A 25863-nucleotide genomic window follows, 5' to 3' on the forward strand; every position below is an offset into this window, starting at 1 on the left:
GCATATCAAAATGTCCGTTTTCTGTTCTTCTGGATGATTTGGGGGGATTTGGATTCATTGTAAACAAAAACTATGCATAGTAAAAAAAATAATAGTAACATCTTAAAAAATGCTTGTGATGAAACATGAAATTAAAAACTGACCTTTGGCCAATTCAGCAGATGAATATGAAAAATATGAGCAGTCACATGATCACATCTACTGTAAGATTTGTCAAAATCTAAAACAAATATTATGAACATGTATATATTTTAAATCCAAAACCGTTTGACCTTTTACAGACTGTTCACATCAGCAGCTTATTCAAAATTATATTATTTAAATATCACCCTCACTTTCTTCACATCCAGAGCAGGAAGATTTTCTACACTGGTTGTTTTTTAACGTTCAGGTCGACGAAACACTATGCAAAAATCAAAGCGGAGCATTTTCTTATCAAGTTTCTCATCAAAACCAAAACACACCAAAAAAAAGCATAACTAGCAAACCAACTGGGCCCGATTGATAACCAGGATGTTTATGTTTCTAATCAGACTGAAGGAAAAGATTTGGAAAAATTAAGGATTGCTCCTACAACAACAACAAAAACATGTCTCAATATCCAGTGATGATTTTGGTTGTATAATAAGCATCAGTGCAAATGAATTTTTTTTTATAAGGAATGTGTACTCAGACACAGGAGTACGTATATTATCTATTAACGATATCTTCAAACAACTGTAATATTCACCGTCCTGATTTTTCTGACGAGGTCGTCGCTGCTCGACAAGTCAAGAGCTTCTAGAGTCGAGAGATTTTCGAAAAAATAAACAAGGCACAAAGGACTAAACAAGACCACAAAGGAGCAAAACAAAACATTTTAATTATCATAAAATTAAAATTAAAAAAAGGTTGTTTCACATCTGATAGAAGTGATTCTTCAGTCTGGGTTTAACTCATCTGGGTCACCAGACGGTGTCTCCACAGTTCAGATATCTATAGTCTTAGTATATATAGTTATAGTTATTATAGTTCGACTTAAGTGAGGCTGCAGAGTAGACGATTAGAGACGGCGAACTTTTTACCTTCTGCAGAAATTAATTGCAAGATGTCAAACAAAGACGACGCAGATCGTTTAAATTGTGAATCATCGCGTTTTCCTTTTGTGTCCTTGAATCCAGAATTTAACAACCGCCGGCTCAGTGTGCCGAGTTTACTTAAAGCTACAGAAGAATTCATACATAGAAATTGAATATATTGTCCATAACTCTGTGTTCATATAAGAGTTAAATACAGTTCATGAGGTGGAGCGACCTCCGTGTGAGTCTCCATGTTTCTACGTCATGTTGAATACGGTTGTTGAACTAAACGCTCCAGAATACGTCGCGTTCAGGTTGAATTGTCAAACGCTGACGGAAACAGGAAGTGGAATCAGTGGTGCGACACCATAGTGTCCCCTGTCGGTCGCTCCGTTGGTTGCGTTTTTTGCAACTTTACCACCAGATGGCGCCAGAAAATCACAAAAATTACACACTGGGGCTTTAAAATCACTTTCTAAACATTGGGAGGGCTCACATTAAAAATAAATATAAATGTATATTTTTTGCTGCTGTCAAAGTCGACCGTCTGGTAATTCGTGTGAGATAAACCTCTTTGACTCGGCGCTGGTTTGGTGAAGCTAGTTCAAGTAGCAGGTTGTGTTTTGAGAGGAGACGAAAAAACGAAAACATTTTAATCTTTCTACAAAAGTACCAAACCAGGCTGAACGGTTACACTTACAGTAACACATCTGTGATGTGCTTTAAGGTGACAGAGGTGAGAGAGTGTGAAGAGGATGGAATGAAAAGTGTTTCTAGTGTTTGGTTGTTTGGAGGATCAGTCAGCGAGTTCATTTACGAGTCGTCACTGGTTCACTCTGCACCTCCAGGCCGCCGGGCTCTGGTCCTGCAGCCGCCGCATCTTCTTCCCCAGCCACACCCACCAGGCCAGACCGATCAGCATGCACACCACCGACTCCACGTAGTAGCCGTCCAGCGTGGTCACGCAGACGCCGCCTTCCTGAACGCACAGCTGGAGGCGAGGAGGAGGAGGAGAAGAGTCAGTTTGAACTTTAGTAGACGAGAACATCGCACAGTGTTTGCTATTTATTTAGCCACATTTTTCACCATTGCATAAATTAAATAGGTTCAATGTGTTTTTTACTAATTTATTTTGATTTTCAGGGAAAAAAATCAATTACAAAAGTACAAAAATATTTTTACAACACTAGGGTCGGGCGGTATCTCGAACATATTCGATGTATCGCTGCTTGTTGTACATGAAATGTATTAAATTACTATATCATGAATACTGCGACTACACATTTTCATTTTTTTGTCCCAATAGAAACCATTAATGAATACAATTAAGATTAAAGAATATTTTGATACAGACACAGGTTGCAGGGACGACTACAACCATCACACTGGTGTGATCGTCTGCATAAAAGGGTTACATTGTGCATCTATGAATTGCTTTAGAGGAGATTCAAAAATATCTTGTACATATAACAAAAATATATCGCGATATTATTCATAGCCCTATATATCACTGAACTTTTCCAACACTCTCTACCAACAATGTAGAATATAACCTTAAAAATAAATAAATTAGAACAAAATAAAGTTAAATACGGTTCATCCCTAGTTTAATTCAATCTACTTTTAGCCGCATTTGAAGTATTGTAATTTGCATTTTCTTTTTTGTGAACTTTTCAAATGTTTGCTTAAAATTGCCCGCCCCCTGCCGCTCTCTTACCCCGGCCTCCTCTGCGGAGCCGCAGCTCTGCCCCGACGTTCCCTCGCAGGCCTTGGAGGTGAGCGGATCCACCATCCACAGGGCCAGAGTGGACGGCCAGTTCCCCCCCAGGTTGGTGACGGTGTTCAGCAGCGTCATGTACGTGCCGCCGATGAGCGGGTCGCTCACTTTGGCGTGGAAGGCCATGCAGGCCACGTACATGCTGTACAACGCCACCTGAGGTAGAAATACACAAAGAGAGAGAGACGTATGTTTCAGCCGAACACTTCATTACTCACTTGTCTCTAAAGTAATATACAGTATACATATATATGTAAGTACTCAACCTGATGAGCTGCGTAGCTGAGTAGCACGATGATGAAGTAGTAGACGGGGAAACCTCCATCTTGTTTCACACTCGGCGTCCACCACACCAGGAGAGCGAAACCAAGGCCGATGAGCAACCTGCAACATCACAGGAGCAGTGACATACTGTTAACTCTGTGTGTGTGTGTGTGTGTGTGTGTGTTCATGTGTGTTCTTGTCTGTTCGTGTGTGTGTTTTTTGTGGTTGTGTGTTTGTGGTTGTGTGTTCCTGTATGTTTTGTGTGTGTGTGTGTGTGTGTGTGTGTGCGTGCGTGTGTGCGTGCGTGCGTGCGTGCGTGTGTGTGTTTTCCATGCATCCAACCTGACGGGAAAGGCCTTGTAGAAGACGTCCAGCGGTCGCGGCCCCGCTGTGTATTTACTGATGACGATCGGCAGCAGAATCTGCAGCGGCACCATGGGAACCGCTAGCAACGCCAGCTGCTCCTTGGGAACGCCGGCCTCCACCAGCTTCAGACCTGTCACCGCGTCTGCTGCGGAGAAGCCGATCTGAGAAGCAGGAGAAGAGATTTGTTTTTATTTTTAATTCAGTTACCAAAATATGTATCTGTAAACTCGAGGCCCTCGTACTTTGGCGGTGAGCAGAAGGGAGCAGAAGGTGAAGACCGTCGGCATCTTGATGATGGAGAACAGCAGCCTGTAGGTCTCCAGGACTCCCTGCGTCTCCTCCGGCGGCGGGACTCTCCTCTTCCCTTTGCCGCGCACGTTTTCCCTCTTGAAAATGGCCACAAGCGTCGTGGACAGCAGGAACACCACGCCCCAGAAGAACAGGAAGTCCGACAGGGTGACGATGCCTTTGTCCCTGGGCGTCGCCCGGAGGTATTTGTTGCAGAAGCCCGGCGACTCCAGAGCCAGAAAGAGCACGTTGCCCAGAAAGTATCCGGCCGTCTGGCCCACGGAGTTGCACGTGGACGCGTAACCCACGTTCTCTCTGGACAACATGGTGAGGGCCCAGCCGTCCACGGCGATATCCTACCGGGACAGAAACAAAAAGAAGGTGGAGCAGCTGAAGGACGGGGGGGAAAGACACAATATACTTGTATCTGTCATGGTGTCTGTGGTGGTGGTCTCACCTGCGTGGCTGCCAGGAAGGCGAGCATGAAGAAGACGGCGGTGAGTATCAGAATATTCGGTCCTCCTTCACTCTGCAGCAGTGAATCGACCGTGATGGAGAGGTAGAGCATGAAGAGGCCCAGCAGGTACTGAGTGGGCACCAGCCAAGACTTCCTGCAGACAGAGGGGAGGGGTCAGAGGTCAGAGGTGAGGGGTCAGACATTTACAGGACAAAAGATATGTGGATAATTATGGACGTTATCTTACATTAAGCCATATTAAGTCATGTTTAGCCTGTTTACCCAAAAAAGTTTTTAAAAAAACTCTGAAATGTGTCTGAAACCATCCACTCTCTCTCCCTCATTGAGGAATTCTGAGACTGTGAATATTCATGATATGCAAATAACACGGGCTTTGCCCACCACAGCTGCTCGCGCTAGGTTGACCGGGAGAAGAATGTGATCAACAAGATGGTTAGAGACAACATCGGAGAGATTCAGCCCTTAAACTTTCAGGAACTGCTAATGCTAACGCTAACTGTCTGCTGACACACCTGTCGTCCTCTCGTGATTCGCTGCCTCTGCTGCACTGGAAGTTTCCCATTTCTTTGCCTCACATTTGCATATCGACAGCGATTTGGTTTTCTAGCTTGAACAGGATTCCTTGGAATTTCAGATTGCAGAGAAGTAAAACAGAGAAATCTCCTCCTCCAGGAGAGGAATGTGAAAACACCAGACACAAGTCGCTGTCGTCAATGTCCCACATGTTAGAGGACAGAGACAGAAGAACAACACTTTTTGGAGTGGAGGGGACTTTAATGTAAGATAACGTCCATAAGACGGAGTTGAGGGACCGGCACAGCTTAGGGGGTTACACCACTGACTGTGGTACTGAAGGGTCGGGTTTGATTCCAGGTCATCCCCGATAGGGCCCTGAATGCTACTGTGCCTGCCTCGATGAAGACGGAGAGCGTGGATGTGTCTTACGCAGAAGTATTTATTACAAGAGCCCAATATATACATTGAGGAGATTTCTGGTTCGTTACACAGATCGATCAGTGTGCATAGTGTCCCCAAAAACACTATGCGTCTTTCTTACAATGGGATAACGTCCATAATTATAGGATATCGGGTCTGTTTTTTTTTTTGACATGTGTACGTGTATATGACGAAGCATATGTGAGAGAAATGTGGTGACGCTTTGTACGTTCAGAGTTTTATAACTTCCCTCCGTGTTCCTTTTTTCTTACCTTCGGCCGAAGCGGCTGCAGTAGAGCGCGTCCACCAGCGGCGCCCACAGCAGCTTGAGACTAAAGGGCCAGAAGACGAAGCTGAAGAAGGCCTGGTCCTTGTAGCTGACGCTCTTGCCCTGCAGGATGAGCGGGATGCTGCCGGCCAGGCCCAGAGGAATCCCCTGCAGCACGTAGAGGAACAGCAGCAGCGACACGTTGCCCAGCTGGCCGTGGACCCCCGGTCGCACCGCAGGCCCCCTCCAGTCCTCCTCCTCCTCCTCCGACCCGCGTATCAGACCCTCCTCCTCCTCTTCTCCTGCCTCCGGCTCGGAGGCGCTCGCGTCCCTCGCGCTCATGTTGGCGAAGCTGGAAGCGGCCGGCTTCCTCTGCCGCCCGTTCTTGTGCGTGATCACGGCTGACGGCTCCATGTCGGAGCAGCTGGAGCATCAAACCTGCCGCGGCGTCCTCAGAGAATCTGGGGAAAAACAATGAGGAGAGAGGAGGACGACTGAAAACAGGAAGTCACTGAAACTACTATGAATATTTCTTTTGAAAAAATGACTCAAAAGAGAAGGTCACGGTGTTCACAGCATAAATAAGTATCCTAAGTGTACGTCTGCAACAGTTAACCGATTAGTAATCGATTACTAATTTAATCTGCAACTATTTTGATAATCGATGGTATCGAAATTGTATATGACCTAAAAGATTTTACCACTACCTCAGACAATGAAAACATAAATGAATTTCTTACTGTTTATTCATCATTTCCATCTTTCTTTATTGAGCTTGTTTGTTTTGTTTAATAACTAGTTTAATAACATTTCACTTCAAGGTTGATTCCCCTCTGAGATGAATACTTTACATAAAGTTGTTTTTGTAAATGAACGATGCCATATTTGTTTTGTTATACACATATGTTAAAAAAAAACATTTTTGTTAGGTTAAATAAAAAATATTGAATAGACAGATTTGTGTAATCTATAGATGTGCGTAGGTTTAGGCAAAGAAACATTGACTCTCCTTGAGTTTGACAAACTATTAGACACAAAACAGATATGAATGGGGTGAAAGGTGACACGTGGGGGCAGAAGGCACATACATAAATTTAAAATAATAATAATAATCCCTCGTCCTGTGTGGGCTTTATGATCCGTATGGTACAAGACAGAAACACACTGTCTAGCGACAATTATGAATTATGAAAAATTGAATGACTTCATTCATAAGCTGCCACCGTTATATTGAAATAGAGGACACTCTCTCTCTCTCTCTCTCTCTCTCTCACACTCACACTCTCTAACACACACACACACACACACACACACACAGTCCCATCAGACGAACTGTTGATGATTAAGGGGGAGGTGAACGAGGTGACACGAAGTGTCTCCTACCTGAAGACGACGACAACATGTCAGACCGACGGACGACGACGACCCGGAGCGACGGAGCCAGAGGCGGCGACCGGACGACGGTCACAGGAAGAAGAGGAAGAAGAAGAAGAAGAAACACCGGGGAGACGAACGGTCCAGACGTCAGAGCAGCAGATGAACTATCACCACGGGGACGAGACGAGGAAGAAGAAGAGGAGAAGTCAGGAAGTGGCGGCGGCGCCGGCGGTGCAGCGATCAAATGTGTCCGGCGCCTACAGCTGACGTGTCAAAACAAAAGAAATGAAATGTGTTCCGCGTGTCACGGCAAATAGCTGGCACCAGCGCCATCTAGTGGACATGTGACACGCACAGTAGATGACGATGATAGTTTTTTTTATAAACCACGTGATGATTCGGTAATATAAAACATGGAAACGGCGAAAAGTGCAAAGGTACAAGACTGTACATAATTATTTCAAGAGTGAAGGAACTACACATCCCATAAGCCATTGAGAATACGTTTCCAATGACTTCCAACCGACAGTTTATTTTCCTCTTGACTTAACCTTCATCATCCTAAAGTATTGTAATATATCCTAACTTGTGTACGGGCGCCGTAAACATTTCCATGGCAACAAGCGAGCTCCACCAATCGGAGACGTCGTTGTTGCACTTTAGGGATTGTGGGTAGTGTAGTTCATTCTCAATGACATCACAAATAAAACATGTTTTTCTGAAAACAAGGATCTCGGATTTCAGATCTCGGACGACCTCGGATGGTTCTGACATTATCAAAATGTTGATGGAGAAAATGAATGGAGATTTTCACTTCAGGAAACTGTGGATTTTGTGTATATACCTTTAAAAAAAGCTTATTATTTCATTTGCTTCGCTCCATATATTTTTTCTTACCTGTTTTATTTTCTTCCTGGGCATTAATTGCGTTTTATTTTCAACTTATTCATATTTATTATTATTATTATAATTGTTATTAATAATATAATATTTATTTTAAAATTCATAAACCAGGATGCGGCTGCAGCCACATCACGTTCATGAGTGAACTTCCCCTTTAAGTGCAGGAGGAAGAGGAATTCCAGGGGGCGTGGCCAGACTGTTGACAACACAACAAGGTAAGAAGCAGCAGAACAGTTTAATATTTCATTATTCTGCCTCATTTAATAAACACACTGTTGACAGCAGCGCTGCAGCTGTTTCTCGTCATGTTTATTAACCTCGTGAGTTTTACCTTGAAGCTGCAACCGACTGTGACACTGTTGATTTACTGGTTCGGTGGCTGGTATATAAATAGTGTTGGATATGAATCATAGCAGACTTATTTTGCAGCTGACTAATAATAATAACTGTCCAGCTCTGAGTAATAAGCAAGAGAACATAAGTGAACCACATGGAGGTACCTGAACTGTGAGGCGGGATGTGCAGTTATCCAGGTGACTGAAGCAGGTTCTCTTCTTAAATCACTATGGTAACTGAGGCTGAACGCTGACCGTAAAGTTCCAGATGAGAGATCAGAGCCAGTCACAGCGGCACAACTACAGACCAATCAGATCACCCAACGTCATCCTTCTACGGGATCCCGACGGGGACAAAAGGAGTTTGACTCGCGTAACGAGACTGAAAGGAAAGCGCAGCAGAGCATTTCAGATTCACTCCGCTCCGGTGACGTATCATCAAATCCTCATATTAAGAGTTTTAAACCCGGAACCAAACCAATAAACTACAAGATGTATTTTTACCATAATAAACTTTATTCGGCACAAAAAAAAAGGAAAATGGGGGGAACAAAATCAAAGGTACAAGATTTAAGAGTGAAGGAACTACTTTCCAACCAATCAGAGACGTCGATGTGATTGTGGTTAGTGTAGTTCTTCTCAATGGCATCACGTATAAAATGTCTATCATATTAAAACGAGGTTTATATCATACAAATATGACTTCTACAGGTTCATATATATCATCGTTTCACAACCTTGCAGCTCGTGGTGAGTCGACATCTGATGGTTCCGACATTATGGCTAATAATCAAAATGTCGATTCAGAATATGAATATGGATTTTTTTTTTAATTCCTCTTGCTGTTCCAGACTTTCCAAACAGTTTCTAATATACCGAGGGAGAGTGCATCATCCTATATAAACATATAAATAAATATATAATCTGGACAGGAGAGATATAATCTGGTCGAGCCCAAAATATGTTGATGTAAAAAAACTAAGGATTTTTATTAACGCAGTGTTCAAGCCGTGTTGGAATCCTACATCAGTAAATTATGACCAGTACATAATCATATATATATATATATATATATATATATATATATATATATATATATATATATATATATATATATATATATAAAAAAAAACTGTCTCTCCCTCTTCTTTCAGCTGGTGGCCTCCTGCAGCCATGTCCTCCTCCCCAGAGATCGCCTCCCTCTCCTGGGGCCACATGAAGGTGAAAGGCTGCTCCTCCAGCTACAAGGACTGTAAGGTGTGGCCCGGAGGCAGCCGGGCCTGGGACTGGAGGGAGACCGGCACCGACGTCAGTGGAACCCCCAACCATGGTTCAACTGTGGTTTTCTTTTCCGACTGACGACTGGAGCTCACACATTTCAATTTTTTTCTTTTCCCAGCACCACCCAGGAGTCCAACCTGCCGACGTGGAGGAGGTGCTGAGGAAGGGAATCGACCTGCTGGTCATTGGCAGAGGGATGAGTGAAGCTCTGCAGGTTGGAACAGACCCATGTTCTGTACAATGTGCTCACAGTTAAACCAAACGCTTTATAAATTCAGTCTTGATTTCAAATATCGTTTTGAGAATTCATTCTGATGAGAATTAACTTTATTAGGACAGGACACAAAGGAAGAAAAGATTTAATATCAAATGTAATATCAACGCAGCAGTTTAATGACTATGATAGCGAATTGCTCCGATCAGTATCACTAACGCCACACTTTCACGAAAAAAAACACTTTCACGTTATTTCGTGAAATTTCCGTGAGCAGATGAAAGAAAGTCTGTCTTCTTCTGTCCTGTTCTCATGTCTGTCCATCGTCGTCTCTTCTCTCAGGTTCCCTCCGCCACTCTGGACTTTGTGAAGCAGAACGGCGTCGACGTCAGAGTCCTGCAGACGGAGAAGGCCGTGGCCGAGTACAACAAACTTGCCGGCCAGGGCGCCAAGGTGGGCGGGGTCTTCCACTCCACCTGTTGAAGGTGTCCCCTTGTCTGGCTGCACCTACAGACGACGGGGGAGGAAGCCTGTAGTGAACCGTGACACCACAGGCTTGGGTTTCGCTAAATGAAAAGGTGGCTACGCCGTCAAGCTCTCAGCGTTTGTCAGCGCTGCGCTGCAGAAGATCACTGGCCACTTTTTAGAGAGAATTAATAGAAATCTTTATGTTTAGAAATCTGTGAACTCATCTTTGTATATTCGGTTCTAGATGAAGAGATAAAACCTGTCGACTAACCGTCGCCGCAACATGGAGAAATTCAGTTTGTCAGTAAATAGTTCCAAAGTTTACTTGACATCAAACTGAGTAATGAAATTCATGTACATTCGACCAGATCACTGCTGATGAGTGTACAGATCATTTTCGATGAGGTGAACGTTCGTCTGCTTGTTTGCTACAGCAAAAATAAAATTAGAAAACTAATCTTCATTGGTTTGTCCTCACTAGAAACAATGTCTCGAGTCTCGTCCGTGTTTCTCTTCCATTGTGGGTTTCGTCAGCGTCGGGCAGGTTTGGGCATGATGAAGACTTTGACCGGCTTGCTGAACTGAATGGTTCCCTCGACGGCGGCCTCGGGTGGCGGGACGCCGTCGACGCTGTCGCTCCAGCCCTCCTTGGCAGCCGAAGAAGAGGAGGAGGAGCTGTAGGCCAGCAGGAGGCGCACCTCAATCTGAGACGGCTCTGAAAACGATAAAACAGATTATTGTTCTGTGCTCTTGAATAGACCACGGAATTTTGAGACCAGATATACGCTGCAGATACCGACCTGTCCACGCCGTGTGTGAGAGGTAGACCTGCGTGATGAGTCTGTGTCTGTCAGGTCCGGGCTTTCTGAAGTCTCCAGGTTTAGGATGGATCACGTGACTCTGGCCATCTGGATACAGAACCTGCAGAGGAAAAAAGGTTTTTACTTGTGGACGTAGAGTGAGAATCTGTAGCCGTACAAGTAGCCGAGCAACAATCAGGGTTTTTCCAAAAGGTCTCAGAGCAGATTTAAATTTACAAATTCGCGCATCTCTGATCCAAGTGAGTGTTGAGTCTGAAACGGATTTAAATCTTTAAAAAAAATGTCCCGTGAGAAACCATACTGACCTGTACTTTCACGCTGCTCTGCGGATCCTGGACGTGCTCCAGTGTGGCGTCGATGTCCAGCGCCACCACCAGGCCCGACGTGAACCTCAGCGGATTGTCGGACTCCCCCGTCGGCTCGATGATGGTGGCGGTGGCCCGGTGGATCTGTAAAGGCCAAGCCATGAAAAAGGTTACAAAAGACTCTCGTGGTCCTAGAAGGTCCACGTGTTTTTTTTTTGTGGTTCCTGATTGTACCTGTTGGGGCAGTTTGAGCTGCAGCAGGCCGCTCTGCCTCAGGGTGGTCTGCAGGATCTTCACCAGCTCCGCAGGTTTACTGGACGACAGTCGGGGCATCAGCTCCAGGAGTTTGTCCACAAAACTGTCCTGGAGGTGGGGCAGCTCCGTCAGGAACAGCCTGCGGGTCGAGGCGAAGAAAAACATGGGATGAAGAAATGATGAGGTGGAGAACAGTCAGGGGAGTTTGTCAGGAAAGTTTAGAACTAGAATCCCGGGAAGGATTCAGCATCCAGAATTTTTCGACAAACCCGTGAGTAGTAAATGAATCGCCAGCTGTTTTTGATAATTGATTAATCGGTTCAATAATAATAATAATAATATATTGGATTTATAAAGCGCTTTTCAATTACCCAAAGCGTTCAAGAAGTTATTATTATCAAAAATGGTCTGATTTCAGCTTCTTAAATGTGAATATTTTCAGGAGCAAAGAAACTAGAAAATATTCACATGTAAGAAGCTGAAATCAGAGAATTTTGATTTTTTTCCCCCATAAAAACTACTTGAACCAATTAATCGATTATCAAAATAGTTGCCGATTAATTTAGTAGTCGATTACTCGTTGATTAACTGTTGCAGCCCTGAATAAATCGTTTGACTAGAAATAATTTTCTCTGATTTCTACAGTGCCTCATTAAGAGTGTTCTCGTAGTTAAAGAGTCAGACAGAAACAAAGACGTCACCTCTGAAAAGAATCGACATCCTGCAGAAACTTCTCACAGCTGCTGAGGAGAGGATCCAACCTGAAGAGAGAGGGAAACAGAAACATCTGTATGGACTGATGCTGTGAGTGTGTACAGACGTGAAGTGTTAAATTTGTGTGTGTGTGTGTGTGTGTGAGAGTGAGTGAGTGAGTGAACGGACCCCTGCCTGGTGCGAGCCGTCAGGACGAGCTGCAGAGCTTTGGCCTGCAGGCGGACGTGATGTATGGTGGCCACCTGTCTGCTGTCCAGACCGCTGTACAGGAACTCCAGCTTGTAGGTTTCCTCTAAGATCTACAGACACAATCACAGACACACGTTTTAACAATGACACACGCACACGCACACACACACGCACACACACGCACACGCTAACCTGTTGGGCTGCTGCTGTGGCCGTGACGTTTTGTTTGAGGCAGAGAGGGACGGCCATGTTCCACAGCTTCTCCTGCAGAGCCTGAAGCAGACGAGGAAAAGATTTAAAAATGTGAAAATCACAACACACAAAGGGGTTTATGTTCTGACTCCACAGATGCTGCACGTCGTCTTTAATAAGTAGAAGTATTTTAAGCACGTGTCAATTTGAAGACGAGTAATTAAATTATTATCTCGACAATAACAAGAGGGATGCATGGCAGCAAAAATAGAACATTTATAATATATATTTACTATACTTGTAGCACTTTGAGATTTGTTTTTAATGTAAAGTGCATTACTATTATGTATTTTGTGTGTGTGTATGTTGTGGCAATTAATATCACTGCTGTATTGTTTAATGCTTTTAAATATGAAACGTCAATTCAATGTGTAGATATTTATTACAATCTGTAACTGAGTTAAAGATCATTTCAATGTTCATTTCAGTTAAAGATCATTCGACTTTGCGACTTTGACCATTGATGGATTTTGGGGGAAAAACAAAAAACAACAGACAGACAGCATAGTGCATGTGTAACAGTAAAACGACACACACGACACACACACACTGGTACCTTCATGAGTAGCAGTTGGCAGCGCAGGTATGTGGCACAGAAATCAGCAGCTCCGGCGAGTTCCGTCTGCAGTTCACCCAGACGCAGCAGGTCTCTGTGACGGACACGCGACCAGACACAACGCTAAACATTAAACCTCCAACTCTGTTAAATCTTAAAGTGTGTGTGTGTGCGTGCGTGTACCGTATGGTGAAGTCCAGCAGGTCCTGAGCTCCTGGTGCCTCCAGGTTCTGGATGGTGCTGACCCTGTTCAGACTCTGCTGAAGGAAGAGCTGAGCCGATTCCACAGAGCCCGAACCGCTGCCTGAGTCCACCGGGTCCAGACCGCAGACCTGCTTCCTGCCCGGCAACTACGAAAGAAGGGGAACGGTTACCGACCCGCGATAGTGAAAAACTGAATCTCTGTGGTTGTTGGACAAAACATTGATACGCTTCACTATTTTCTCCCTTAATAGACCAGACGAATATTAAATTAAACGAAGAATATGGTCTGTAAAATAAAAATAAAAGCTTACAGTTCTGCCCTTTAAAACCTTTTGTTTCGCTCCTCCTGAATACAGAACATGTTCCTCATTCTGAACTACTAGAGTTTCCCAGTTCTCACCCTGAGCGGCGGCACCAGGTGTGACAAGCTGTCCCTCAGGTAGGCGTAGTGTCTGAAGGTGTGGTCGGAGAACAGCGCCGGCATGGTGGGGCACGACTTGGCAGCGTTGAACACCAGCACCAGCACCGCGATGTCTGACAGCGAACGACCCGAGTCAAGGAAGACGAAGAGCGTTCAAAATGTCCAGAGTCAAACTTACTCAAAGATATTGTAAAAACCGGAGTTACAATTGTAGCGTTAAAATATATAAAGAGTGAGCGATTGGAGGATACAGGCCGGATCGTCCATGTCGGGCTCCGGCGTGTCGAAGTATGGGTGGGTGCTGAGCAGTTCAGAAACCAGCGGCAACACCAGAGTCGGGTGGCGAGAACCAACGAACTTCAGACACCTGAAATAAAAATACATTATCAATCACCAGCTCGTACACTATACAGTGTATTAGGGAACAAGTCTAGAGAGAAATTGGAGACGTTGAGAATAAAGTCAAACCATTACAAGAAAAAAGTCATAATATTTTGAGAATAAAGTCAAAATATTACAAAAATAAAGTCGTAATACAACGTTAACACTTCCGTTTCTTGCTACCTATTTGCAGCACGTTTTCTAAATGCTTCTGCGTGTGTTGTCAAATTGATGAACATGTTTTTTCTTAATTTGCTTGTGTTTTCTCAAGTAGCAGTGCTGTGAGCTCTCAGGGCCACCGTAGTGTTCCTAAATTTGCAGCGCAGACTTGAGAAGCAGCGACTTAAAACCCTCCAGTCCTGGTGCTGAGCATGGGCAACACTCGGGGTCTTACTTCCAGACGGAGTTGCGGTCGGTGGGATACTTGTTGAGGTTCTTCAGCAGCTCCAGCAGAGCCAGCTGGATACACTCTTTGGTGGAGACGTTGGTGAAACACAGTAACTCGTGGAGAGCTTCCCTGATGTCACGAGACTTGTCCTGGAGAATGACAGCGACGTCGTCATTGACTGTGTAAAATGACTTTTTGTACAGTTTGCTTGACGTGTGTGTGTGTAATTGTACGATACCTCCAGCACTGCCAGCACGGTGTCCAGCTGGTCCTCTCGGAGAGTGATGTGGGTGGAGATCTCCCTCAGCACGTGGATGGACTGCAGCCGTACTTCCTCGATCTCGTCGTTGAACATGTCCACCAGGAAGTCGAGACACTTCTCGGCGAAGCTGGCGGAAGACCGAGCCAGCTGGCACAACGCCTCCACCGCCGCGATACGGACCTCTGGAAACAATATTTACAGAGAGAGGGAGTGAACTCCAGTGGGAAAAGACACTCAAAGAGAGAATTAACCCCCCGTGGTTCCCGTACCAAACATCTCGTCCTCCAGGCCGTGGACGAAGGCGCCGCAGGCCCCGGAGGCGATGAGGTAGACGGTGTTGCTGTCCAGTTTCTCCTTGGGCGCGTCATCGGCCCACTTCCTGCCGGAGGAGAACTCGCCGGAAGCAAAGAGCTCCTTGGCCCGTTCGTGCGCCGTTCGCTTCCTCTGGACACGGGAAGAGGAAGGTCGGTGAGTCGACGTGTGCTTATTCAAAAAAAATGTCTTATGAGGAGCAGATGTATCTTGTGAATATAAACAAGGACTCACTCTGAGATCTGACATCAGCTTCTTGTCCAAAGTTTGCTCCAGGAAGTGAGGACTGACCTGCAGCATCGAACCCTGACACACACACACACAAAAAAAACTTAAACAAACTGGTTCTTTTGTAGTTTATTAAACTACTTTTTCTAAACTAATTATTTGCTTTGTGCAAAGGGGATGGATGAATGGGTGAATGGATGGATATGAGTGGATGGATGGATGGAGTTTGAATGGATGGATGAGGATAGATGAATGGATGGATGATGGATAAGGATAAGGATGAATGCATGGATGGATGAATGGAGATGGATTAATGAATGGATGAATGGATGGATGATGGAGATGGATGAATGGATGGATGATGGAGATTGATGAATAGATGGATGAGGATGGATGGACTTTATTGATCCCAGACTGGGAGATAACAGTTCCTTACCAGCGTCTTGGCGGCCTGCACCCGAACCATCCAGGAGCCGTCGCTGACCATGTGACTGATCTTCCCGAACGCGTCGTCAACCAGTCGGATCTCCTCGTTGGACGACGGGATGGGCACGATGCTGATTGGACAGAAAGGACAATGAACTACTAGTCAGGTGACGCCACTAAGAAACGGGTGTAGACGTGTCATCACGCGGCTACTATAAAATGTTACGTGTAACTAGTAAACCAAATCGACATATCAGCAATAAACAATGGTGTTTCATATATTCATTACATTTCATTTAAGAACTGTTGGACAGTGAGTCGCACTGAACATCAGCGTCTTCTCACCTCTCTGGGTACAACTGGCTGAGCACCCAAACCATCTGAACCGCCGCAGAGCGGACCTGCTCGTAGTCGTCCGACAGCAGCCTGCAGGCCTGCGGACACATTGCAAATACGTTGTTTGTAATCTGACGAGTTCATTAACTATTCTTATGTACAGAAGTCTCATGTAAGTCTTCCGAGGATTAACTCTCCAGTGAACGTACAAAGTTCAAATGAACCTACTGGAGGAGGTTTGTTACCTGCTCATAAATGATCTGATGAATTTTCATTCCTCTCTCGTGCAGCTGAAGCTGGAAAAACAATCAAGAAAGAGCAGACTTATATCACAAATCATTAGTGAAATAAGAATATTCCTGTTTACGTTTTTTGGAGGTGGTGACCTACCATGGCTTTGATGGCTGCAGTGCGGACTCGGGGGTCCTGGTCTCCAAAGTAGTCGCTGATGATACTCTGGACGTCCCTCACTACTCCTGGAACACACGAGCAACAAAGCAAAAAAAACATGAGGTCACATGGCACAACTCAATGAACAATCGCGACCTAATACGTGTGAGTTTTCAGGAGCAGTGTTTCTTGTCGCTCCCTTTACCGCAAACTTCCGACTTTTTAACGAAGCAGAACTTTTTACATTCACAAAAAAAACTAAAACACACTCGAGGAAAGAGGGAAAACTGAAAAAAAATTAATTTCTCACATAAAATAAAAGCAATAAAAGCACATTGTTCCTCACTAAAGGGGAAAAGTCAAGAGTCACAGATCAACCATCTAATCAAATTAAGAAACAGCCCCATCACCTGTCAACGGGCCCGGTCCCTCGCCGTCTTTGTTCAGAGGAGCGTCCACCAGGCCGAGACATCCCAGCAGCTGCAGACACTTGTTCCTCACGCCGAAATAAGTATCGGACAGGTGCTGAGAGGGAAGAACGAGAGAAGAGTCGGTGCTTTGTGGAGAAAGTCCAGTTGAGTTCAGCTGAGTCTGAGTCTGTGTCTGTGTGTGTGTGTGTGTGTGTGTGTGTGTGTGTTACCTTGCAGGCCACCTCTATGAGCCTCTGTCGGATTGTAGGACTCTCAGGTAGTTGTGTGCCGATGACCAGCAGAGTGTCCAGCAGCTGAGCAAGGACCTGATGGGACTCTGCAGACACCCAGAGAGAAACAGAACCTGTTAAACTATTAAAGTTACTTTTCATTGTTATTTTTTTGCTGTGGTAGAAATCAAACTTTATGTTAGTGTGTGAATGTTTTTTTTGTGCTTTGGCAGAGATGATTCTGTAGATCTTCTTATAGCCATATTTTGGAATACATTTTATTAAAATCTTTCATTAGAAAACTAGAAAGAGACAGGCGGACATTTTGACCATCATTTCAGCTCTTCTCAGTCCACTGACATACATTTTTCCTCAGCCCTGCAATGTCTTAACAAACACTGTACAGGCAAATTTCAGGGACATCTCTTTCTGAGTTACTGACAAATAATGTAATAGTAAATGTAATAGTGTTTAATTATGGCTTATTGAGTGTAAAAGTTAAGAGAATCTAATGCCCGATGTTCAGACTGTGTGAACGCGTCTTACTTTCGTTGCCGAGAGCGTTAATGGCGTCGTCAACGATGCAGTCGGGGCCAAAACCCTGTGTTTTGGACAGCAGACCCAGCAGAGAGGCGATCTTCAGCCTCACCGAGATATCCGTCTCCTGGGACAGGACGACATCATCATCACCATCATCATCAACGCCACCAGATTTAGCTCACTTGCTATTCTATTCTGTGTTTGTCCGTCCACCTTAGCTTAGACACAGTGAACAACCCTTAAAGAATTATAAATAGCACTTACAGCTGCAGAGTACAGGTTTTTTTCTTTTGTGCAAAATACAGTTTCAATAAAAGACACTGGAGGCTATTTACAAACACAGCAGAGTAGGGCTGGGTGATATGGCCTATAAATGATATCGCAATATATTTTTGTGATATCGCGATACATGATATCACGAAATTTTTAAATCTACTCTAAAGCACTTCATAGATTTAACCCTTGATGCAAACAATCACACCAGTATGATGATTCTAGTCGTCCCTGCAACCTAAGTCTGTATAAAAACGTCTGTATTTTTTTATCTTGATTATATTCATGAATGGTTTCTATTGGGACAATAAAAAAATTTTACAGGAAAATTTGTAGTCGCGGTATTCGCGATACAGTCATTTAATACATCTCATGAGCAACAAGCCGCGATACATCGGATATGTTCGAGATACCGCCCACCCCTACAGCAGAGCTGTTTTATTACAACTTTGCAGACATTATCTTTGTGTTTCTACCATTGTGAACAGTTCTTTTTTTTCACCTTATAGTAGTGCTCCAACAGGATCCGGATCACGCCCTCCACGCTCTCCGCCTCCACGGGCTTGCGGGCGAAGTGCAGCAGGTACTGCAGGGCGTCCGTGGAGTTGGTGGCCTTGCAGAGGTCGACGTGCAGAGCCGCAGACTTACTGGGTTTGGACAGACGCAACTTCTTGGCCGGGGCTTCTTCATGGGGGATCTGTCGGCATAGCAAAACGATACATCTGCCAATATAAATTAATCTGTCAATGATTCCAAAGATGTCATTATAAAACCCTGATGACAAAGAAATGTAATTGAGGCTTGATGTTTTTAGTTTCAACTTTATCATAAATAACTATATATAAAAAGGAAACCCAAATACAACCAAATACATAGAACTTGAATAAAGAAAATAGACAATTAATTTTATGGAAAATTAAATTCCTGCTTTCTTTATTCTGTACAATAACAGATTTCATATTGGTAAACATAAGCGCTGATACCGATATGTCTATGAACTGGTCCATATTGGCCAATATTTTTGACCAACTGATATCAGACAATTTATTTTATTACCTGATATCGATATTGCCATCGGCCCCCAAAAATCCATAGTTCAAGTACCGTACTGTAGTATGTCTCAAAACTTGGACATCTGGCAGATGCTACGGTTTACTTGATGTAAACGAACGTGGGAAACTCACATCAGCTGTTCAACACATCTCAGTTAACACTGATCAGATCAGATGATGGATGAAAAGACAAAATCTGATGTGTGGATTAAAGTTACCGAATCACAGTAACAACACCCGAACATTCACTTTTACTGGATTTGAAAGTGCGTCTGTGTTTCACAAGAAACCACAAACCGGCCTGACCGAATCAAACTTACTAGCTAACTTAAAGATTTGGCTAACGTCAACGTTAGCTAACCTGTTCGTTAGCTAATATTGACGTAAGCTAACTTAAGGAGTTGGCTAACGTCAGCGTTAGCTAACTTGTTCGTTAGCTAATATTGACGTTAGCACGAACCGCAGCAAACAGTCGCGGGCTTTTATTTAAAACTGTCGAGCAGCAGCTTGTATTTCGTACAAACATCCCAGAGGCGATCTGTGTTGTGTTGTGACAGCGAGCTGCTGCTGCTGTTGTTGTTGTTGTTGTTTATGCTACTGCTAGTTAGCCAGTTAGCATTAGCATTAGCGGGTGAGCTAGCTCTCGGGCGGCTGCACGCACACCTCTGGTCGCGGGTCCACAGCCCGAGCGGCCACGACAGGGAGACGTGTTCTCTCACCTGTACAACCTGAGTTTTGGAAAACTCCTCGTAAACTCGTCTTTTAAGATGAGCCGCCATGTTCAGGGAGAGATGCTCCGCTAACGCTCCCGTCCGACAGCTACATGGAAGTGTCCCATTCGACTCCCCGTAGTAGCTACGGCGCGTCAGGTAGGAGAACGCGTTTGGTAATTCACGCTTATTTTAATTTTGATTGAACATAGATCAGTATATTTGGCATTACGATCTTAATATTAACCCTTTCAGAACATTCGAGGCACATAAGGATACATTAAACAAGTGTCGAAAAATAACAAATAAATAATAAGCATAACATAATAATAATATAATCAAATAATAGTAACATAAATAATAATACAAAGTAGATCCCCTGAGCGCAGAAGAGGTCATAGAGGTCAGTCTTCAAATATTTTCATGAGTCATAAGCTCTGAGGAGCGATTTGGCCTGTTTCCTTTTCATGAGCTTTAAGGAACTCAGGTAATTTTCAACAAGGTCCCTTTTAAAAACAGAGAAAAGTGGTTTAATTTTTCATCCATTTTGATTTGTTGATAAAGAATTTTGCTTGCAGAATCAGATTGTTCAATATAGAGTCCCTCTCAATGTCCGTTACGTTGACTTTCTTCTGAGGCGTGAGGAAGAGAAATCAGGATTATGATGTCGAGGGGAGACAAATGAGTTAGGGGGAATTCAAAACGTGATTCAAAACAGACATTTTTATCAATATTGTCCCATAAGAAAACTATATATTAAACGTCTCTGAGTTCTGCGCATTGTTAATACTGGATGAGGAAAAACCCCAAAGTTTGAAATGTTGAAATATTGTAGGAGTCCAGTCAGGGTGTATGTAAAAAAAGTATGAAGACTGGAAATTCTGAAATTTATTTAGATAGTACAGAGATATTCCCAAATCAATTTTAATTTTATATGAATACCAAGATATTATTTCTTCATAAAAATCAAAACAAGTAGGATATGGATAGCAGCTACAGACAATTGTGCTCAATTATAATGTTTGGGCTACAGATTGAGATTCAAAGAAAACTTTTAATTAATATTGTCCCATAAGAAAACTATATATAAAATGTCTCTGAGCTCTGCTCAAATATGAATCAGTTCTTTAAATGTAACATACTCTAACATTAAGGAGGTTGTGAAATTATTAAAAAAAGATTTGAATTGTTTATTAGTTTTGCATTAGTTGCCATTAAAAAAAAATATTGCTAAGATAGGTTTTCATAATTTATTAAAACATCATTATTTTTTTTCTAAATAATCAGTTATTTTTTTAGCTGATAAAATGCCATAACATCCCAGAGTTCATTATCGTCTTTTTTTTCCAGACTAAAAGTCCAAAATCCCAGTGACAATCAATAATCAAAATAGTGGTAGAGATTAATCTTCTGAAAATTTACCAATTGATTAAAGGCAAATGCACAACAAAATATACACACAAATTATATTTAATAGTAGTTCATATCTTCATTCATTCATTTACACTAATCAATAATCTCTATCGTTTCTAAACAGCTCACCCTGGATTTTATCCTTCACTAGGGGGAAAAACTGAAAGATAATGAATCATTTTTACTGATGAAACCTTTCTGTTTTTCAGTGTCCTGATGGGGCAAACGACGTTTCCTCAGCTGCCCGTTACCTCCACTGCAGCAGCTGCCTTGCTCAAAGGCACTCAAAACACACGTGACTAAACAAACCTCCTTCTGAACTGTGTCAGTGACAGTGTCAGTATTTTATACTTTATTACAGTTTAGCAGCAGTAAAACATGATTTCAGCAACACTACACAGAAAAATGAAACAATATTTATTAAGTCAGTTATTTAAAGGCACCTAAAATTAATTCGTCTAGGTTCAGGTCTTTGTCTTTGCACAAAAAACAATATTTTTAAATAAATGTAGGAATTAATAAATGATACATCAATATGATTTCTCCTATTTATTTACTTTTCATTTAATTTTCCAATTTATTAAAATAATCAATTAATTTACAATTTTTTTATTAGTTTTTTTTGTTTTACCATGCCCCCCCTCCCATTTATTTTTATTTCAGTATATTCTTTTTTCATCTTTTTTATGGATTTCTGCTACATTATGCAAATGAGAGGGCTGTCAATCAAAGTGTGTCATTGGGTTAGATGTTTACCTATTGATTGCTCAGACTATACATGCCTACATTTATTGGTATTATGTTTTTGTGCATTTAAATGAAATATCAGTTGATTTATTTGCACCATTTGTCTCTTCATTAATTTTTCTAATTTTGTCCGTTTCGGTCCTCCACCTGCAGCTCCCACTTCCACCGTCACCACCAGGTGAATATGAGTTTGTAGAAGTAGTCGTAGCTCTTGGACAGGAAGCTCTTCTCCATGACGTGAGGCTGGACGCTCACCTCGTAGCCCTGACTCCCGATGTCCATCTTCACGCAGTCCAGCAAGTCTTTGACGGAGACGGCGGCCTTCCAGGGCCCGAACGTCACCACCGACTCCTTGTCCGCCTCCAGGCTGTTGATGGCGTCTTCGTAGGATCCCAGGTCCTCCTCCGTCCTCAGCACGCAGATCATGATGGTGGAGTGGCGGGCGGCGATGGCCTCGGCTCGGGCGACGCGGATCAGCACCTGGAAGAAAAGTGAAAGGACTCGGAATTCAGAGCTCAGAATTCCTCAGGTTTATCGTTCCACTATGGAACGATAAACCTGCGTTCCATTGTACCGCGGAACTCGGGTTTATCGTTCACCTCCACGTCGGAAATTGCAACTGGAAAAAGTTCCCGCCCCGACGTCCGTATCGTTCCATTATAATCTCGGAGCTATGACCTCCGAGTCGTTATTTCGACTCAGGAGGTCGTAAGAAAATCACCACCCCAACTTCCGGTCTCAGAGATTCGAATTCCGAGATAAAACGGAACGCTGCATTACCCTGAGATCCGTTATATCTCGGAACTCAGACCTCAGAAGTCAGGTTTGTCGCTCCATTTTAATTTCGGAAATTGATGGAAATTGCAACTGGAACGCGCCTAAAAAAAAATCACCGCCCCGACTACTGGGCTCGGATTTCTGAATTCCGAGGTATGATGGAACGCAGCAGCATCTCGGAACCCGGAAGTCCGACTGGAACGCCCGTCCCAGTCAGAATTCTGACCCGGGAAGTTGGAAAAACGAGTTCAGAGGTATAATGGAGCGTGGTACACTGCTTTCCACTATACCTCGGAAGTCGGAACTCTGGTTTATGGTTTCCATTATAATATTGGAACTCTGAATTAAACCCCTCCGAGTCGGAAGGTCGGAAAAAAAGTCACCACCCCGACTTCCGGTCTCTGAAATCCCAGTTCCGACGTACAATAGAACACAGCATCTGATCATCAACAGCCACAACCTTTCATGTTGTCGTTTTATGCAAACCTTCCAGAAAAATCAAGATGTGTGATTTGTAAGGAATAAAGAGAAGGAAGAACTACTACGGATTCAGAGGTCACATGGTTCCAAAAAAAAATATCTTTCTTTTTTTTCGTGTCGTCGCCACCGACCTCGATGTTTTCTCTGTAGTGGGGAACGCGGGAGAGGAACTGCTGTCTTCCCACCAGCTCTCCAAACATCTGAGGAGTTTCCTCCAAATGTTTGATGAGCGGCTTGATGTTGTAATACACCGCCTCCCTGTGAACCTGTGGACACACACACACACACACACACACACACACACACATCAGTGAGGACTCCCTCGTGGTTTCTTTAAAACTTGACCATTTATGGATGAACGACGGGCAGGACTCGGACCTCCCGGACGCTCTCCGTGGGCAGACTCTCCGACCTCAGGAACTCCAGGACGGCTCCGAAGTGCGAGCCGTCGCGGTCGAGGAAGTAGCGCCCCTCTGCGTCCGCGCGCAGCTTGGGCTGACCGCTGAACAGCTCGGCCAGCCTGGAGTCGGGGTGCTTCCTCAGGGCGCTCAGCGAGGTGCTGAACAGGTGACCGCCCACGTTCAGCTGCACCACAGGGGAGTGCTGACGGGAGGAAGAGAGTTCCTTTACTTTACTTTAACTGTCAATTAAAAAGTACAAATAAAAATGTCTTCATCTTTTGAATGGAGCTTGTTAGTGGTGGAACAATGAAACCATGATACAAACTAAAGCTCGGTATATATATATATATATATATATATATATAGATAGTTATATATCGATAGTTATATAGTTATATATGTATATATTAATCTGTCAATGATTCCCAAGATGTCGTTGTCAAACCTTTACGGCAAAGAAATGTAATTGAGGCTTGACATTTTAGTTTAACCATAAACTTCATCATAAATAACTATAAATAAAAAGAAAACACAAATGCGACCAAATATATAGAACTTGAATCAAGAAAATAAACATAATTTATTTTATTACTGTAAATGTAGATTAAATGAGACTTTAAAAAAAACTATCCACACACACTTTGGCGGCAGGTGGAGTCACACATTGACTTGTTCATGCTGATAAGACCACATGACTCAAAACAAAAACTAATATCTGATACTCGAGCAGCATTGATGCAGGTTTACAGATTTTTTAAATGTTTTTTTCCCCCTCTACTGAAGAAAATCTTTCAAAACATAAAATCCACAAAATATTTAGAAATAGAAAAATATGAATTACAATAACGATAACTTAATATGTAAAGTTAATTTTTTGGATGACCATGTAAAGTCTATGAAAACAAGGCAATAAACTTTTTTTTATCATGTTGCAGTTTTTGGACTTATACGACGTCTTCTTACAGTAAATATGCAAAAATTAAACCTGATTCATTTGATTTAAATACAAATTCAAAGTCTGTGCCGCTTCACAAACTCACTTCATGATCTATTCTGGACTCACAAACAGTTTAATACAAACTTCTCTTAGCTTTCAAAGTTGTTTTTTATGCAGCGGTACAGTTACTCAGTGCAACTTTGAGCTACTTGTACTTTACTGAAGTATTTTTACTTTTTTATTCTTCTACTCCTTAACAACTGAGATGTAAAGAAATACACTTTTCGCTCACCTACATTAATTTAACAGCTACAGGCAAATTTTTAAAGCCAGATGTTCACATACATCCTGAATATTTATGTATATAATGAAACTCTAAACTGTATTTAAGTACAGTACCTGAGTAAATTAACCGGTAAAGTTATTTAATCTGTTCACACTTGCAACTACACATGAAAAATGAAAGGGGGTTTTGTGGTTATTGGTTTAATTGAAGGTGTAAATTTATCATTACCTTCATGTTGCGACTTACAATAAGTTCATTCAACCATGAAGATAATAACCAAAAAGTGCAAGAATCAACATAGAGCACATGAACATCATCGGATTAACTCAGGAGGTCAAAGTTCAGCTTCTCTGTGGACAAGAGCAACTGTTGAAAACCGCCTTGAACAAACTCACAGTGAACAACGGGACGTTCCCACCTGTTCAGGTAGAACGGGTTCTTTTCCTCTGACTATATTAATACTCGAATATGATAATATATTTCTTACTGGGTTCGCGGGTGCAGACTGTTTCCCGGGTGATTTACAGTCCGGCAGACTCATCTTTGTCTCCAGTTTCAGTCCACAGGAGGAAGTTTGGGACTTTTTCACCACCGCTCTCAGGTAGGAAGTGGGGGGCGTGGCCTAACCCGGACCTGATGCGGAGGAGCCGAGGAGCTGAGAAGATGACTCACTCAGTTGTAAAAAAAATTTTTTTTTTAACACTTTCTTGACCAACATCACAACTCCCACGGAGTTGTTAATGAGTTTTATTTTAATATTTATATGTTCAACACATTATATGTATATTTATGGAAACACTGCATTTATTACAAAAAAAGCTCTATAATCATGACATACTCTACCGATCATTATCTACAGCAATTTTTAAATTCATAATTATGAGAAAACTTCGGGATAATAATTGTTGTATTTTTATGTCTTCAGAAGTTTTTTGAGAATCAGTAGGTTTTTAGGATTTACTCAGTTTCATAGTTATTACACAGATAGTTGTCTGAACGTTTAATGGTGCAAAACAAAAAGAGCATGTTAATGAGTAGTTTGGCCAAATTTATTTTTCCAAATTGTAAACAAATTATTGCTGCAGCTCACCGTGTTAACATAACAACCTGCATACATTGTACAAACGTGTTTCACGCAAATCAAGAATTTAAAT

The 25863-nt window shown here is 42.8% G+C and overlaps 4 protein-coding genes across 9 annotated transcripts; 1 reads left to right on the forward strand and 3 right to left on the reverse strand.

Moving 5' to 3' along the window:
• Window positions 1–1398: 1398 nt before the first annotated feature.
• Window positions 1399–8350, reverse strand: slc33a1 (solute carrier family 33 member 1). 4 transcript variants are annotated; one of them, XM_035622492.2, is made up of 9 exons: window positions 8216–8341; window positions 6819–6976; window positions 5440–5896; window positions 4211–4364; window positions 3708–4109; window positions 3442–3626; window positions 3102–3219; window positions 2776–2991; window positions 1399–2049 (listed from the first exon to the last, which is right to left on the reverse strand). In XM_035622492.2, the coding sequence occupies exons 3-9, from the start codon at window positions 5847–5849 to the stop codon at window positions 1882–1884; spliced, it is 1653 nt and encodes a 550-aa protein (XP_035478385.2). In that variant the 5' UTR covers window positions 5850–5896; window positions 6819–6976; window positions 8216–8341; the 3' UTR covers window positions 1399–1881. The 4 variants fall into 4 exon arrangements, with proteins under 4 accessions (XP_035478385.2, XP_035478384.2, XP_035478386.2 ...); XM_035622491.2 differs by having other exon boundaries at window positions 6819–7075; window positions 8216–8327; XM_035622493.2 differs by lacking the exon at window positions 6819–6976 and having other exon boundaries at window positions 8216–8350.
• Window positions 7827–10470, forward strand: aamdc (adipogenesis associated, Mth938 domain containing). 2 transcript variants are annotated; one of them, XM_035622494.2, is made up of 4 exons: window positions 7827–7930; window positions 9205–9358; window positions 9450–9545; window positions 9888–10470. In XM_035622494.2, the coding sequence occupies exons 2-4, from the start codon at window positions 9224–9226 to the stop codon at window positions 10026–10028; spliced, it is 372 nt and encodes a 123-aa protein (XP_035478387.1). In that variant the 5' UTR covers window positions 7827–7930; window positions 9205–9223; the 3' UTR covers window positions 10029–10470. The 2 variants fall into 2 exon arrangements, with proteins under 2 accessions (XP_035478387.1, XP_035478388.1); XM_035622495.2 differs by lacking the exon at window positions 7827–7930 and adding an exon at window positions 8334–8477.
• Window positions 9625–19811, reverse strand: ints4 (integrator complex subunit 4). Of its 2 annotated transcripts, none has more exons than XM_035622487.2 (24): window positions 19678–19811; window positions 18409–18603; window positions 17640–17757; window positions 17094–17200; window positions 16864–16978; window positions 16454–16533; window positions 16309–16359; window positions 16073–16161; window positions 15738–15858; window positions 15308–15379; window positions 15031–15205; window positions 14738–14943; window positions 14506–14648; window positions 13982–14097; window positions 13710–13843; window positions 13289–13455; window positions 13106–13199; window positions 12490–12570; window positions 12277–12407; window positions 12096–12155; window positions 11374–11533; window positions 11140–11283; window positions 10814–10934; window positions 9625–10728 (listed from the first exon to the last, which is right to left on the reverse strand). In XM_035622487.2, the coding sequence occupies exons 1-24, from the start codon at window positions 19735–19737 to the stop codon at window positions 10544–10546; spliced, it is 2925 nt and encodes a 974-aa protein (XP_035478380.2). In that variant the 5' UTR covers window positions 19738–19811; the 3' UTR covers window positions 9625–10543. The 2 variants fall into 2 exon arrangements, with proteins under 2 accessions (XP_035478380.2, XP_035478379.2); XM_035622486.2 differs by having other exon boundaries at window positions 16454–16539.
• Window positions 19812–21122: 1311 nt separating this feature from the next.
• kctd14 (potassium channel tetramerization domain containing 14) lies at window positions 21123–25340 on the reverse strand. The gene is made up of 4 exons (XM_035623174.2): window positions 25197–25340; window positions 23464–23688; window positions 23217–23351; window positions 21123–22308 (listed from the first exon to the last, which is right to left on the reverse strand). Exons 1-4 carry the CDS (start codon window positions 25248–25250, stop codon window positions 21997–21999), a joined length of 726 nt encoding a protein of 241 aa, XP_035479067.1. The 5' UTR covers window positions 25251–25340; the 3' UTR covers window positions 21123–21996.
• Between the last annotated feature and the right edge of the window lie 523 nt (window positions 25341–25863).

This window comes from Scophthalmus maximus, chromosome 11 (genome assembly GCF_022379125.1).
Source record: "Scophthalmus maximus strain ysfricsl-2021 chromosome 11, ASM2237912v1, whole genome shotgun sequence".
Lineage (NCBI taxonomy): Eukaryota > Metazoa > Chordata > Actinopteri > Pleuronectiformes > Scophthalmidae > Scophthalmus > Scophthalmus maximus.